This window comes from Portunus trituberculatus, chromosome 47 (genome assembly GCF_017591435.1).
Source record: "Portunus trituberculatus isolate SZX2019 chromosome 47, ASM1759143v1, whole genome shotgun sequence".
In the NCBI taxonomy this organism is placed as follows: Eukaryota; Metazoa; Arthropoda; class Malacostraca; order Decapoda; family Portunidae; genus Portunus; species Portunus trituberculatus.
The window spans coordinates 29,548,912-29,566,411 of NC_059301.1; the positions used below are offsets into that span (position 1 = coordinate 29,548,912).

At 41.6% G+C, this 17,500-nt stretch overlaps 1 protein-coding gene across 2 annotated transcripts in view; it reads right to left on the reverse strand.

Annotated features, from left to right (window-relative positions):
• LOC123520591 (putative neural-cadherin 2) overlaps positions 1-17,500 on the reverse strand; it is a 542,583-nt gene that overhangs the window by 74,047 nt on the left and 451,036 nt on the right. For both annotated transcript variants that reach the window (XM_045283005.1, XM_045283006.1), the window contains exon 8: positions 1,828-2,003. In XM_045283005.1, the coding sequence (XP_045138940.1) occupies positions 1,828-2,003 (176 nt within the window). The remainder of the gene's footprint in view (positions 1-1,827; positions 2,004-17,500) is intronic.

The window sequence follows — 17,500 nt, forward strand, 5'->3', positions numbered from 1 at the left end:
CTATTCTGGTCACCTCAGATCTTCGCGTCATAGAAAGAAAGAAGAAGAAAAAAAAAAGATACAAGAGTTCCAAACATCAAACTATTTTCAGATTTTCGCCGCGCTACTCGTAGATATCACAAGAGGAAACCATTCCACCCACTCCTCGGCCGGTGGGGTCAAGTGAAGCTTCCGACGTCCCGAAATTGGAAAGTGCTAATCAGTGTGCAAAGTGAAAGTATTGCAGGAGATAAATTGAAAGTATTTGTGTGCGGCGTAATGAAATATTGCGATAAGAACCGTGATAGTGTTGCCTTCCTTGCGTCCGTGAAGAGAAAATGTGAGAAGAATGTATAGAGTTGCTGTTGTTGTTGTTGTCACCATTATCGTCATTATTGTGTTATTAGTGTTAGTGCTGTTGTTTTAGTTATTACTATGGTATGAAGTGCATATTAGTAGAAGTAGAAGCAGTAATGTAAATATAGATAGATAAACAAATAGATAGATAGCAGAAGCAGTGGTAGTAGTTGTAGTAATAGTAGTAGTAGTAGTAGTAGTAGTAGTAGTAGTAGTAGTATCAAAGGTTTACTGTAATAATGATAATAATGATGATGATACTACTACTACTACTACTACTACTACTACTACTACTACTACTACTACTACTACTACTACTACTACTACTACTACTACTACTACTAATGATAATAATAAGTATAATAATAATAATAATAATGATAATAATAACAACAAAATAATAAAGTAATAATAATAATAATAATAATAATAATAATAATAATAATAATAATAATAATAATAATAATAATAATAATAATAACAATAATAATAACAACAATAATGATAATAATAATGATAATAACAATACTACTACTACTACTACTACTACTACTACTACTACTACTAATAATAATAATAATAATAATAATAATAATAATAATAATAATAATAATAATAATAATAATAATAATAATAATAATAACGATAAGCAGCAGCAGCAACAGCAGTCAAAATTGTAGGTTTATAGTAAAAATAATTCCTAGTGGAAGCAACATCACATACAAAACCTACACATATATAAACTAACTAAATGAGACAAAATAGTATATAAAGTCTACCAACACTCACACCTCAATGGCACGTGGCGTCACAATACACACACACACACACACACACACACACACACACACACACACACACACACACACACACACATTCACAGTGGTCGGCGATGCGTGTGATATTTTGGTATTCTTCAGGCGTTATAGCAAACACGCGACTACAAAACAGGTGGAAGACAGCATTCTGGGAACCTTCCTCAGGGGAACTTTTTATCATTATCCTGACAACACAGCACCAGGTCATGTTTTAGTTATTTTTTCCTTGTCGTTTTTCTTTCCTTATATGCCATATCCTCTGGTGGAGTAATTCTTTACCTTAGCTTCTACTTGAAGTATATCTCAATTGGATGTCACGTCGTGTCTTGTAAAGAGGTAAGGAATGGAAGTGGTAGTGTAATAATAATGATAATAACAGAAAGACGTACACTTTTCTCCTCCTGCAGACAATCCATTTCCCTCTGGAGTACAACCAATAACTGTTTTCCTTACTTCTCTCCCCACTCACCCTTTCCATCCCGCACCCGCTCTTCTTTTTTTTATTTTTCATTTTTTATTTTATTTTACCACATCCTTGAACGTTTCTTTTTCCACCCTTACAAGAAACCGTTCTTTTCCTTATCTGTACCTCTTCTCCACTGAGACTTGTTTCTCTTTAACCTTTCCTTTCTTCCGCGTACATAGATTGGAAACAAACACACATCTAACTCACCCGGTAGTAGAAATGGTTGGCAGTGTCTCTATCAGCGGCAGCAATCTCCAGTAGTGTCGTGTTCTCTGGTTCCTTGTCGCCCCACGTCTCCTGTACCGTCAAGTCCCACTGCTTTCTGGCAAGGCGCGGGGAGTTGTCGTTAACGTCGGACAAGCGTATCACCACCGTGCCTGTCCCTGGGTAGATCCATGGAAGCAGGAGAGGGGGAGAGAGAAGGGAGGGCTTGGTGAGTACACTTAGTAGACGAAAGGAAGCTTACGTAAAGGGAAATGAGGAACAAGAAGGAAGTAAATGAAGGAGAATGTGTTTTATTGCTAGCTGTGATAAGGAAAATAAATTGAATAAAAGAGATAATATTAAATTGATGGTAAGATGATAAGTAAATGAAAGGAATGGGAAGTAGAGGGAATTGGAAGAAGGAAGGAACGGAAGAGAAAGGGTAGTATTTCTTGATTGGTTTCGATGGGAAAAAAGGAGAAGGAATAGAAAAAGAATGATAACAGGTTAAAGAAAAAGAAGAGATAGGTGATAGAAGAAAAGAGAAAGAAGAGATGGAGAGATAAAAGAATGAATGAAAATAAAATAAAACGATTTATTGTTAACTTTGACAGGAAAGGGAAGATGAAATGGGATAATTGGTTGGCTAAGGAAAAGAAGAAACAAGTGAAGGAAGAACTATAGAAGAAAAGAAAATTGTTGTTCTTGGTGAAAAGTAAGAGCAATGGATATAAAGACAAATAAAAAGACAAAAGGCTTTGATGAAAAATGTTGAACGAAGACGCAGTGAAAGGCAAGGACTGGAATACAATGATGAGAAAAAGAGCAGGGCATTATTATGCCGTTAAATCAGAAAGGAAAGGTCAAAACAAATGATAATTACAGATGAAGAGAAAAAAAAGACAAAGTGGTGGAGGTAAGAAAAATATGATACTGATAATAAATGTATAAATAAAGGTGAAGTGTTCTGCAGCTGAGGCCTCTTGGTATAGTAGGACTGTCTGCGATGATGTTCAGCCTAAGAGAAAATGCTCTGTCGAGAGCAGTTAGTTAGCTTTGAGAGGAATTAACCAAAGCTACACTGACACGGAACATAGGGAATAAGTGTCTGCCCAAAGAATCCTTCTCTTTGGGGGAAAAAGTTGTACTATATTCTCTCTCTCTCTCTCTCTCTCTCTCTCTCTCTCTCTCTCTCTCTCTCTCTCTCTCTCTTTATTTATACATTACATACACATAATCTTGGTCCTTTCACAGGTTAAAGGTGTATTATGAGTACAGCCTATCTTAAAACCTAACCAAAAATACTATAAATTATGCTTAAGAGTTATAGATTACAAATTAAATTGCAACAGAATAACCATGCGTTCACACACACTTTGAACTTTTGCAGCCCACACTCGGCAACACTTAGGTCGTCCGGACACTTGTTCCCCGCTAGGAAGGTGTTCCACAAGCGTAAATAGCGAGGCAAAAACTGTCTCTGGTGGTGGGTGGTGTGGGAGCGTGGTATAATCAGGGCTGAGGGAGTCCTGGGCGCTCCTCTCGTCTGTACCGCTGCTTGTTGGAGTGGCTGATGCAGCTGCTGCAGGTGCACTGTGGTCTGTTGTTGTACTTTACACAAAGTTGTAAGTCCTGCCACATCCCGCCTGTGCTGCAAGCTCTGTAGTGTGCTGGGCTGCTCGGGTTGATCCTCAGCGATGATGATCCTTTCCGCCCTCCTCTGCACCGCGTCAAGCTTGTCGAGGTGTGTTTTCGCCGCACCCTCCCCAGGCGAGACAAGAATACTCGAGTGAGGAGCGGACCTGAGCCTTGAAGAACAGCTCTCACCCCTTTCTGTCCAGCAGCCAGGAGATTCTCCTTAGAGAGGCCAGTTTCCCTGCCGCAGTTCTTGCGAGCTGTGCGATGTGGGTCTTGAAGGTCAATTTACTATCGTAAATAACCCCCAAGATGCTGACCTCCTCCTGCGGTATTAGGGCTGCCCCACTGAATAGGAACCTGATGTCTTGCCTTGTCCTGGACACAATGAGGAGTTGAGTCTTGTGGGGGGTGAAGGTAACCTGCCACCTTTGACCCCACTTCTCCAGGAGGAGCAGTGAGGTATTGAGGCACGTCATTGTGGAGGCTTCCTCACTGGGGCAGTACGCGAGTGACAGTGTGACGTCATCCGCGTACGCCTTGGCACTGGGGACTAGGTGAAGCAGGTCGTTTATATATATATATATATATTCCAGAGCAGCGGCCCCAACACGCTTCCTTGAGGCACACCTGCCCGAATGTCATGTGATAATGACACCTGTCCATTGTGCACTACCTGTAAATGCCTCCCATGCAGGTAGTCACGCATCAGGTCCAGAGCTCTGCCTCCCACTCCGACGGCACGAAGTTTTTCAACTAATGCTACTAGCCAAACCTTATCAAACGCTCCTGCTATGTCCAGCGCCAGGACAGCAGTTGGCCGCTCTTGGTTCAGGGCGTCGCTCCACTCACTGACGAGCAGCAGGTTTAGATCAGCAGCAGAATAACCTTTTCTAAATCCAAATTGCCTGGCGCTGAGGAGGTTCTGACTCTCCAGGTGTTTGGTGAGCTGGATGCGATTATGCTTTCCAGCACCTTGCCTGCTACAGACAACAAGGAGACAGGGCGGTAATTTTCAACCGCGCTTTTGCTCCCTTTCTTGTAGACTGGTACAACGTGGCTCACCTTCCAAGCTTGAGGTCACCCAAAGATGAGTGTAAGAGGGGATGCCAGTTCCGTAGCACACCTACGTAGCACGCAAGGGCTGAGTTCATCAGGCCCCACTGCTTTATCCTCCTCCAATTTAATGAGGGCAGCTTTCACTTCCTCCTCAGTCGTGGTGAGTGAGGTCAGAGTGTCTCCTGCCACCACAGGTGGTGAGGGAGGAAGGCGAGTGGGGTCTGGTATTGTCATCTTGCGGGCGAAATGCTCAGCCAGCAGATTCACTTTCTTCCGCGACGTTGTAGCTGTGGTGCCATCCCTCTTATTGAGAGGAGGATTTGTAGAGTCTCTCGTCACTCCCTGAGCGTCGTTTACGATGCTCCACCACATCTTGGAGCCAACGTTGCCTCCTTTCAGTTTCCTCTTCTTATCTTCTACCCACTGAAGACGGGCCCAGTCCTGTGTTGCCTCCATGTGGGCGGCTGCTTCTGTGTGCCGCAGCCTGTTCCGCCGAGTAGGGCGGCGTTTGTAAGCACGCCATGCCCTATACTTGGCATCTGAGGCCTCACGGCACTGAGGACCAAACCATGGCTGGTCAGAGGCCCTGGACCTGAGCTGCTTGTGAGGCACCCAGGATCCTTGTGCCTGCAGCAGAGTCTCGGTGAAGCGTTCCACCTGCTGGTCCACGTCACCTTGCAGCAGCTCCTCCCAGTTCATTTGTTTGAAGTTACGCCTCAGGCCATCCCAGTTTGCATTGTCCCACTGCCAGAGGGTGCGGGTAGAAATCTCACGAGGCTTTTTGAAGGATATCCTGGTGAGAATTCCTACGTGGTCGGAGCTCTCCACAGGGCATAGTGAGAAGCAATGTACCTCATGGGCTGTGAGGTCTGTGATGACAGGTTCAAGGGTGGAGCCGGAGCGATGGGTGGGGAAGGTGACGTGGTTAGTGAGGTCAAACACTTCCAGCAGGGAGTCAAAATCGTGCTGAACTCCGCGGGGGTTTAGGTCTCCGAGAATGATCATATTTTCACACTGGTAAGTCGTGAGGAGACGATCGATATTATCCGCGAGGAACTGTAGTAGTGCTGTACCCTGAGATGGTGGCCGGTAAGACCCAACGCACAGCATACCTCGGCCATCCTCTCCCACCAGCTTCAGTACTATCATCTCGAGCTTCGTGGGGATGGGCGTGTCCAGCACTGCGACACTGAGGCTCGACTTATAGCAAAATACCACGCCACTGCCCTGTGTAGAGCGGTCCTTTCTAATCTAATTCGAGTACCCTTTTATCCTCGCATAGGTCGCAGGCACACTGTCATCTAAGAAAGTTTCGCACACAAACACTGAGTCGGCGTCATTTTTCAATATGAATCTGTGTGTGAGTTCACCCACATTTGTGTGAAAACCACGAATGTTTGCCGACACTATGTTTAGTTTATAGCACCCACGGCCTGAGGGTGGCGTCACCAGAGCCATGGTGTCCGTGGGAGGGTAGGTAACGCTCACTAAACTGATGTGGTTGCAGGAGATTGTGGATGGTCGATGCTTGAAGTGAGGCGGTGGCTGGTCCCCAGGCCGTGCCGTATCCCTGTTGTGGTTGTGGTTGGGGTTGGGGGTGTCTCCACGCTGCACTTCTCAACACAGCAAGAGTCTCCTGTGATCCTAATCTGACCGCTTGAATCAAGTCAGAATGTCGCCTGTCAGCCAGCCTCTCCTTGCAAGTATCTGCGGCGTGGTATTTGCCCTTGCAGTACTCACAGGATTGAAGTCTCGGGCACTGCTGCCCGGTGTGACCCTATCGGCGATAGCGGGGTCACCTTGGTTGTATTCTCTCTCTCTCACCCACTGCCCGTAATCCACCGTCCTCATTCCCCCGACGAAACGAGGAAGGATGATCCACTCGATGTTGTCTTCGAGGAGGCTGTTTCCCTGGAATCTTCTCTGGTTACCGCCCTGTGATTGCAGTTGAGTGCGTGCAGGCTGACGTGTTTCGGGAAGAGGGCGTGCCTGGCGTCTAGGAGGGAGACGAAGCGGAGCAGCGTCACGGGGTGGGAGAGAGTGGCTTGATTTTGTCGGTTGTTGGGGTTGCTGGTTTTCGCCCAGGATGGGTGGAGGGGTGGAGGGGAAAGGAGGAGAAGGCGGCTCAGAATGTACAGCCTTGGGGAGAGCTAGTGGGGCCTGGGGTAGAGGAAGATGCCTCCTGAATAGTAGGCTGGGAGAGGTGAGAGGTGGGTAGGGAGGGGGAAAGGGGGGTAGACACCTGGCCAGTGTTTGCGGAGGATGCTTCTTCCTCCACTTCCGCCGGCCTGATCTCAACCTCTCGTGTATCAGCGAGGGAGATCCACCACTGTCTCGCTACTTCATTTTCGCTGATATGGTGTGACCAGTCCTTTTCAACTTTTTCGGGTCTGGCAGTGCATGCAATAGATTTACGCTTCACACACACTCTCACTCTCTCTCTCTCTCTCTCTCTCTCTCTCTCTCTCTCTCTCTCTCTCGTTAACATCCGATTACTTATAACGGTATCCTAATTTCTTCTTCAATTTTGTATCATCATATTAAGGCAATGATAAACAACACAAATTTATTGGTATTCCGTGATGAAAGAGAAATACGAGAACACGAAAATGTTACGTACGACGAATCAACTTGTAAGATAGACAAACAGCAAGAAGTTAGTGGAGGGAATGGTGGAAGGGTAAGCTTGTTCACAGTATTAAGGAAACACACAAGGAATAAAAGAAGAATTAGGTGGAAATCAAAACATTAGTAATGAAACTTATGGTCCATGATAGAGTGAACGGTGCAGGAAAAGAAGAATAAAAGGGGAAGGGGAAAGCTTATACAAACGCATAAACGAAAAGGGGGAAAAGTGTGACGGTTGTATGAAAGGCACGTGATAAGAAGGGTAGCTGTGGGAAGTGAAATGTGAAGAAGGAAAGGAAGGAAGGAATGAGGATAGAAGAAAATGAAAAGGAAAGAAAAATGAAAAGGAAATAGGATGGAGGGAATAGAAGAAGAAATGAATGAACGAAAGAAGGGAAGAAGGAAAGGAAAGAAGGAAGGAAAGAAAGGAAGAAAGGAAAGCATGCTCTTGTATCAAATTGTAATATTACTGATCCTATTTAAAACAAATATATATTAATGATAATCAAAAGCAATATTAATTTGTCATTCTGAAATTAATGTCTTTTCTTGCACGAATCATTGCAAAACCAAGCATCTCTAAGTAAAAAAGAGGAATTCCTTCTAATATTTCCACAATATGATTATAAATTCATACTACACATTCATAACGTTTTCATAATTCACTAAAATGTTCCACAGCGCAGCTACAACTCTTTATCTCTTAATCATGAAAAGGTTCACCGCTTAGTGATAAATATTAAAACACTGCCAACACTCAAGCAGCTTTAAATCAATCAGTGAGCTGTGAAGGGACAATAACACTTAAGACGGATGCACGAGGGTTGGAGAAACAGGAAAGAATAAAGAAGTAAAGGTAAATGACGAAGAGAGAGAGAGAGAGAGAGAGAGAGAGAGAGAGAGAGAGAGAGAGAGAGAGAGAGAGAGAGAGAGAGAGAGAGAGAGAGAGAGAGAGAGAGAGAGAGAGAGAGAGAGAAGGAGAGGGAAGGAACTGTTCTGAAACTCTATCTGCGACACTACACGAATAATCATGACTACCGACCATCTTACGTTAAACACACCACTTCACGGTGGCTCAGTGAGGTTAAGCAACGCTGAGTCCGGTTAGTACTTGAACGGGTGACACACACACACACACACACACACACACACACACACACACACACACACACACACACAACACAGGTAACACGAAAAAGGACTAGTGATCCACAGAAACCCGTTATATGTGAGAGTAATTAAGCTGATGAAGGCAATGATCATGTACGAGATACGAACGCAACAGAACACACACACACACACACACACACACACACACACACACACACACACACACACACACACTGATTCCCTTAACTTTTTTTCCATTGGGCTTGAGGCGCTAACGAGCATTAAACATTCAACGAGAGAACAACACGCAAGCACACGGACACGCACGCAGACACACACACACACACACACACACACACACACACACACACACACACACACACACACACAGAGAGAGAGAGAGAGAGAGAGAGAGAGAGAGAGAGAGAGAGAGAGAGAGAGAGAGAGAGAGAGAGAGAGAGAGAGAGAGAGAGAGAGAGAGAGAGAGAGAGAGATTCAAAAACACGAACAGGCACATGCAGATAAAGGAAACAAAAACAGAAACAAAGGCAAACAGATCCACAGGCAAAGAAAATAAGAAAAAAGAGATGAGCAAACAATGAAGAAAGAGGAAGAGACAGACGGAAAGAAAGAAAGTCGGACAGACATTCTAACAAATTTATAAAAAATAAAGGCAAATCAAGTGTGTACAAACAGAGAGAGATTGGCACAGAACAAACAATCACAGAGACACATGCACACACAATACAAAAAAAGAGGAGATATAAGGAAAAACAGTCAGACATACACACAGATAGACAGAGGGTTGTGTATCTTAACTCCAATGGATCTGATAAGCCACACGCACAACGACGGCTATTGTACCAAACATACACAGCTCGGACGCAACGGTCGTGTGTGAAATGCAGCGTCACACTCTTGCATGTTAATCCGAAAATTGCACGACGGAAGAGGAAAAACGGGAGGGTAAAAATAGAGGGCAAAGGAATGGTATTATTACTTCTACTAGTACTATCTCTACTAAAACTATTGTTATTATCCAGTTGTTCTGACTACAAAGGAGCAAATACTACTACATCTACTATGTCTACTGATCTTATCATTATAATAACTGCGTTTACAACATAGTTCTCGTGTCTATTATCACTACTACTATTACTACTACTACTACTACTACTACTACTACTACTACTACTACTACTACTACTACTACTACTACTACTACTGATACTACTACTACTATTACTTCTACTACTACTGCTACTACTACTACTACTACTACTACTACTAGTATTACTATTAACACTAATACTACTAATGCAGTTAAACAATAAAATTACAATTTTACATCAATAAACTATAAAGCAAATGGTATATGACAAAACTGCACCTTAAAGGCAATACGAGTTTCTATGTAAGCAAAGAATAAATCTGGCGTAGTGGATTGGGTAGACGTCCAGGCGTAGGTTCGAATTCCACCAAGTACGGCCTTGAAACTTTGACATTTGTCGAGTGGTTTAAAGTTACCTACGTGTCACCATGATACCCAGGTTTTAGGTGGTTACAGCAAAGATGCGCTTGGATGGTGATATGGGCCCTAATATGGGTACCACTATAAATAAAATTGCCTGCTCCACTAATAGGTGGAAGTTTAACAGCGCTTTCAATGCTCTTCAAGTTACCTACAGGCGCTATATAAGCCAGGATATAAAACAAAAAAAGCTAAATTTCAGTAACAAGAAATCTACAGTTCTCTCTCTCTCTCTCTCTCTCTCTCTCTCTCTCTCTCTCTCTCTCTCTCTCTCTCTCTCTCTCTCTCTCTCTCTCTCTCTCTCTCTCTCTCTCTCTCTCTCTCTCTCTCTCTCTCTCTTTCTCTCTCTCTTAATCCTTATACATCACAGATATTTTTTTATTCACACTACATATTTTTCAATGCTACCGTCTTTTTTCTATTTTTCACTTCTCCCTTGATCTTTTTGTACTTTTACTTCTTCCTCACATGTTACACGAGACAAGGATTACAGTGCCATAAACATCAGAACATTACAAGAAGACATCATACGGCTGTGTCCTTTTTGTGACCCTCAAGCTCTTAGATCTTTAAGTATCGATGCTATATTTTTGCTCGTTGGTGACTTCCAAAGAGTAGCTTTATATGTTTGTATCACTTTGTTTCTCCCCTTTTTCCTTCTTCGTGCTCTTGTGTTCTTTTTCCTCTCCAATTCCTGCTTTTTCTTTTCCTCCTCCTCTTTTTCACTACGTTTTCCTTTCCTTACGTTCTTCTTTTCATATTTCTCTCCTACCAATGACTTCCACTCCATCTCTCTTTTTCCTTCTCATTTCCCTATGTTTGCATCTATTCACATTACTCTTCCTTATCCTCCATTTTCTATTCCCTCCTCCTGAATCCCTGTGTTTCTTATCTATCTCTTATCTCTTATTCTCATAGTCTCTCTCTCTCTCTCTCTCTCTCTCTCTTTTCTTTCACGACAATTCCTCTGTTTCATTTCCTGCTCTTTCTATATCCTCCTTCTCCCTCCCATGCTCTCGCCCAGGTGAGCTTCGGCAGGTGAGTGCTGGGAATGATTCGAACTACCGCTCTTTAGTCTTTGTGCCGAAGGTCGATGACTCCCCCGCCAGCAGGAGTACGGGTCACTGGCTTCCTTTGTGACTGACTCCAGTGATGACGAGCAGTGGAGGAGTCTGGGTGATTATTGCTGCTGTTGTTGTTGAAGGTAGTAGTGATGGTGGTGGTGGTGGTGATGGTGGTGGTAAAGAAAGAGAAAAAAAGGAGAAAGAGGTGATGCTTTTGCTACTAGAAGAGGAAGGTGAAGGAGAAGGAGAATGAGGAGAAAAAAAAAGAAATGAAGAGAAAAGTAATATAGGAAAAGAAAAAGAGACTACCACCATCACCACTACCAAGAACGAATATTTTTCACTTCCTTCTCCTCCTCCTCCTCCTCCTCCTTCTCTTACTACTACTACTACTACTACTACTACTACTACTATCACTACCATCACTATGTTTTCTCGTGCAGTAATAACGACAGCTTCCTGCCCTTCTTCTTACGTATGAGAAAGTTGTAGAAATGTAAATAAAACTTTCGTCAACCAAGTGTAAGGAAGGAGAAATATAACATGCTCGCTCGCTCTCTCTCTCTCTCTCTCTCTCTCTCTCTCTCTCTCTCTCTCTCTCTCTCTCTCACACACAATTATTCTCGGCTTTCCTACTTTGCATACATATTGCGAATTCTGATTGTTCCTCATTAATATGTCATTCTTTAATTATTCTTCTATTTTACGGACAATCCATGCTTTTCATTTCACGTCATTACACACTATTCTAGCAGAATATATCGTATCTTTTATCTCTCTATCTCTCTTTCTCTCTGTCTATTTATTTATTTATTTATTTTATTTTTTTTTCTTACGGTAAGGCTTATAGCGCCTTGAAGAGTGTATGGGAAGCGCTGTTCAGCTTCCGCCCATTAGTGGCGCAGGCAATTTTATTTATAGTGATACCCATATTAGGGCCCATATCCACCTAGAACCTGGGTATCATGGTGATATGTAGGTAACTTTAAACCACTCGACAAATGGCAACGTGTTTTTTTTAAGGCTGTACGTGGTGGGATTCCAACCTACGCGTGGACGTCTGCCCGATCCCACGCTCTCCACCTGATCCACTATGCCACCGCCTTCCTTAACTATCTACCTATCTATCTGCCTATGAAACATTGATTTTGAATACAATGACTAACATACGTAACTCTCTCTCTCTCTCTCTCTCTCTCTCTCTCTCTCTCTCTCTCGTATCTAATTCCATGAAACCTCTATCCCTCTCCGCCTCGCTAACAGGAGAGAGAGAGAAGCGCTGAAAGGGAAGAAAGGATAGGACAGGTGGGTGTTCAAGAGGACGAATGGAAAGGTGCTAACATATCACGACTTTAAACCTACGAGAAATCCTCTTAATCTTTATTTATTATACTACCTTACCGTATCATTATCTTTCCTCCCCTTCCCATCTCTCTCTCTCTCTCTCTCTTTCTCTCTCTCTTGTTTCGTTATCTATTATTTTTATTATTTCCGTTTCTTTTAACCTTTTCAGTTTTTTCTATGTCCTCTCTCTCTCTCTCTCTCTCTCTCTCTCTCTCTCTCTCTCTCTCTCTCTCTCTCTCTCTTGCTTCGTTATCTGCTATTATCTCCTTTTCTTTTTATTTTTCAGTTTCTTTTAACCTTTCTCTTTTCTCTCTCTCTCTCTCTCTCTCTCTCTCTCTCTCTCTCTCTCTCTCTCTCTCTCTCTTACTTGCTTCGTTATCTGCTATTTCTTATCTCCGTTTCTTTTTACTTTTCTGTTTTTTCTATGTCCTCTCTTATATTTTTACGTCCTTATTTGTTTATTGGACATTTTTCTGTCCTTTAATTTATTTTTCTTTTTGTAATTCCTTCTTATGCTTTTCCTCATATTTTCTTATTACGCTGTTTAATTATTTGTTCTTTTATAACTTTTTTTTTTATTTTCATCTTGTAGTCTTTTCGTATATATATATATATATATATATATATATATATATATATATATATATATATATATATATATATATATAGAGAGAGAGAGAGAGAGAGAGAGAGAGAGAGAGAGAGAGAGAGAGAGAGAGAGAGAGAGAGAGAGAGAGAGAGAGAGAGAGAGAGAGAGAGAGAGAGAGAGAGAGAGAGAGAGAATAGAATGGCAAAGTTCAGACAAACAGGGAATGAGAACTATTTGCCCAGGTGGAAGCATTCACGTGTGTTATTTGAGACGCACTGAAGAATTCGAAGAAAAAGAAAGCAAAAGAAATAATGTGTAAGATTTTCGAGTTATCATTCAGGTGAATCTCTCTCTCTCTCTCTCTCTCTCTCTCTCTCTCTCTCTCTCTCTCTCTCTGTGTGTGTGTGTATTCTAAAATGATAAAAGTCAAGCTCTGATCATGTTTTATGACAATGTGTGTATGTGAGAGAGAGATGAATACAACCTGGCAACCAACAGTCTGAATAATAAATGAAACCAGTGACAAACAAATATCTGTCCTTTGAATGTTCTTTTATTCGTGTTTCGATTATCTAACTGTCTACTCGTTCGTATGTTCCTATTCGCGATAATGTATTTTGTTTTCTTCCATCCTTAAAAAAAAAATGGATTTAAATTCAATTAAAAAAAACACAAATATATTAAATAAATGTAATAAAATGACAAATTAGAGATTAATTATGGTGAAAGGACATTTTTCCCATCATTCAATATTATCACTAAACTTTTTCTAATGTCGAACCATGGACTATGTTGTCTATGGTCAAATTCATGCTAATCTTAATGACAAACCCACATCACTCCCAACACCACCCGCATTACCAGAACTAAAACTTCATCATTATCACCACTACCACCATGGCCAGCACCACCACTCTTAACCTTGTAAGCACTGCCTCACTGTTATATACCAGCGACACCGCCTAGCCGCCCTTCTCTCTCTCCATCAACCTTGCTCAAGAGACTTATCTCGTTACCTCTCTCATTACAGAAACGATGCTCTCTTCTGCTCGTTCTTCCTTGCTTACTTTTCCTTCCACCTTGCTCTAATAACTCTCAACTTTCTTTAATCCTTGTTATAACGGCGCAATACTTCCTTTTATCGCACATTCAGCCTCTCTCTCTCTCTCTCTCTCTCTCTCTCTCTCTCTCTCTCTCTCTCTCTCTCTCTCAGCTCGTTACGTCTCGCCTCTCAGTTTCGTCTTGTTTGTTCTTCTGTTACTTTGCTTTCTTCTGTTTTTCCAATCTGGTCAGAGAGAGAGAGAGAGAGAGAGAGAGAGAGAGAGAGAGAGAGAGAGAGAGAGAGAGAGAGAGAGAGAGAGAGAGAGAGAGAGAGAGAGAGAGAGAGAGAGAGAGAGAGAGAGAGAGAGAGAGAGAGAGAGAGAGAGAGAGAGAGAGAGAATCAGCTGAGGAGCAACAACCAGCACCTGCTCGTGGTGGTGAAAGTGTGGAAGGAAGGAAAAATCACCCTCAACAAGCCGCTCTGAACTCTCGTCCTCACCGTCGACACCTACAGAGGAGGAGAAAAACGGCAGTTGGAAGTAACGCCGCCTCTGTAGAAGATGCAGGTTAGCCGAGGCAACAACTACATTCTAGACAGCAGCATCAGCCAGTACGTCCATCATTATGGTAAACTATGGAACACCTTAATTACTGCACAGATTGACCTCAGTAGAATGAATCTACAGCAATTCAAGGAATGTTTGAACGTGTGGTTGCCATAAGCACCAGAGTAACATTTGTTAGTAACATTTAGAGTTAGGCTTTTAAATAGGAAACACTAAAAATGTTCCCTTTAGCCTGTAAACTGCTACATTATATGTCAAAATATTTTGTAACATACTCTTTAACTGTGTATTGATTTGTGTAAATAAAAGGAGAGAGATAGATAGATAGAGTGATAGATATAGATAGATAGATAGATAGATAGAGAGAGAGAGAGAGAGAGAGAGAGAGAGAGAGAGAGAGAGAGAGAGAGAGAGAGAGAGCAAGCCTTAAGCTTCCTTTGATCTGGTTGTCTGCCTGACGTCTTATTCACTTAATTTCACAGATTTCTCTCTCTCTCTCTCTCTCTCTCTCTCTCTCTCTCTCTCCCTCTATGAAAGTCTAGACCAGTAGTTCTCAACTTTTTTTTGTCTTCCTTCCCCCCTTCATGAATTATTAACAATCGTGTGGCTTTCCTTTATTTCTCTCTCAAATCCCACCCCGACAGAAAAGGTAAAAAGAGAATTAGATAAAAAATAATGGTAGCAATAATAATGATGATGATGAACACTTTTGCTTTATTACAAAATATACAAATATACCCACACGTTTATGTTATGATATCAAAAACCAAACTGAGATCATGCTATCGCCACTGACTCACGCCACGGCTCAGCGTTTATTTCCCGTCTCAAACGAGCCCGTTCTTCTTCGCGTTGTCTCTCACACCCACGTATTGCGCAACCAATTACAATTTCGCACACGTACATTCACACGTGCACGTACATTAGTAACAACATTATGTAACTTACTTTTTTTTTTTTTACCAAAGCAATCAATAAAAAAAACTGTCTTCAGTCAGTCAGGATAGGGATGCTTTTTTTTTTTTTTATCAGATTTCTAAAACTATTCAGATGCGTACGATCTGAAACAGCTCGCCATGGCCCCACTGAATTCTTGCCGTGGCCCACTTGGGGTCATGGATCCCAGGTTGAGAACTACTGGTACTGGTGCAGATTTAGCATCTTTCCTAAGCTTCATTTCAAAATGGATACTTTCCTTTGGTTATTTCTTTTCCTCTTCACCAAACTAACCTCTAGGTCTACAAGAACATACATGATGGCGCCAGTAGAGTTGAGTGATCTTTATATATGCATGTACTACACTCTAACCATCCCTATTCTGCTGGGCTACTAACTGTTGCCACTACAATTAACAAATGTGTTAAGTGATATCCTTCGTTGTGCCAGAATATAGCCCTCTTGTTTTTGCTTTTTATAAAGTTTTGGAAGCCACTGTATCAGGAAAAAAATCAGAAAAAAATTGTAAATTCTAACACAACAGTAGAATGTTTGGATGTAACTGCAAAACAAGAAAAGATGGAAAGGAAAAGATGAAAAAGAAAAGATGGCCCAAATTAATTAAGCTACATTACACACATTCCCAAGAGTAGAACAATGTTTGTCTTTTTCAAACTTCGCTCTCATCATCTTTCCTGAATTTAATGCATCCCATTGTCTCTCTGCTCTCTTGGCTGCTCTACACGCTGCAAGTTTCTTCTGTGCTGTGTGCTTTACTCTTTCTCTGTGTTGGAAGAGTGTAGCTGAAGCGGCATTCAGCATTTATTCTTTTCGTCCGTGTTTATTGCTACTTAATACGTTTCTCGATGTACTATCATTCACAATCAGTTACCATTTATCAACTTTGTGCTTTATTACTCAGTTCTTTTTTGTTTATTTATATCAAACTCACAAGTACTTAGCATCTACCTACTATGTTTGTATTCATTCGACCTTTGTTTATTATCACTCACATATTCTTGGTTGAATATCGAGTTACCCTCGGTTTGGTATTACTCACTTACACAATTCCAGGTTTGTGAGTGTCACGAGTTTGCTCTCTCTTCAGCACATTTATAATATCCCGGATTAACTGAGTGAGATAAAACTACAACTTAAGTGAAGCTGCAAGAAATCAATAAGCTAGCATGAAGCAGTCCTTGCATACAATAACATATCCATCCAAAAATTTTCTCTTCCTTAAAACCTTCCTCTTAACACGGAATTAACAACACCACTATCACTGAGTTTATTCGAACCATAACACAAACTTTAGTATTACATCAGCATTCGTATATGACACCAAATTGTTATACTATTCAAAGAAGCACCATTCAGTCTGCAATAGAACGAGGTGATGCTACTGAATGAATACAAATGTATGAATGTAAGTCAAAATTGGTGCATTAGAAACTAACAATATAGATGAAAAAGCAGAGAAGGTAACTTGTTAATACATTCCTCTACCAGGCAATATCTATTTGTCTGTATTTATGCCTATCTTCTCTCTCTCTCTCTCTCTCTCTCTCTCTCTCTCTCTCTCTCTCTCTCTCTCTCTCTCTCTCTCTCTCTCTCTCTCTCTCTCTCTCTCTCTCTCTCTCTCTCTCTCTCTCTCGAAACTGCATGCATTTCATCCAGCGCAGGTTCATATTGTGCGTTTCATTTATTAGCCTTTGCTCTGTATCTAAACCTTTTTCTCCGGATAACTCCATTATACATTCTTCTCCAATATCCACAGTCCCAGTGCTTACATTCTGTACATCACACTTCAGTATTACGTGCCTTCGTTTTCCAAGTTTGTATGTTTCACTCCATGCATTCGTTCCATATTTGAAAAGCAAGGAAAGGTATTCTATTTTTCTCTTTTCTCATCTTGATTTTGTTTCCCCCTTTAACTTCCGAATCAAATAAAATATTTTCCTCTTTCAGCTACAAGTCTATGATCGCATAAATATTGAACTACAGACACACACACACACACACACACACACACACACACACACACACACACACACACACACACACAATCTGACGTCAAGAATCTCTACACTTTATCTGTTATTATTTCACATACAATACATGCATATATACATACATACAGTCCCTTTCACTTTAATTAATCTTCATTTCACAA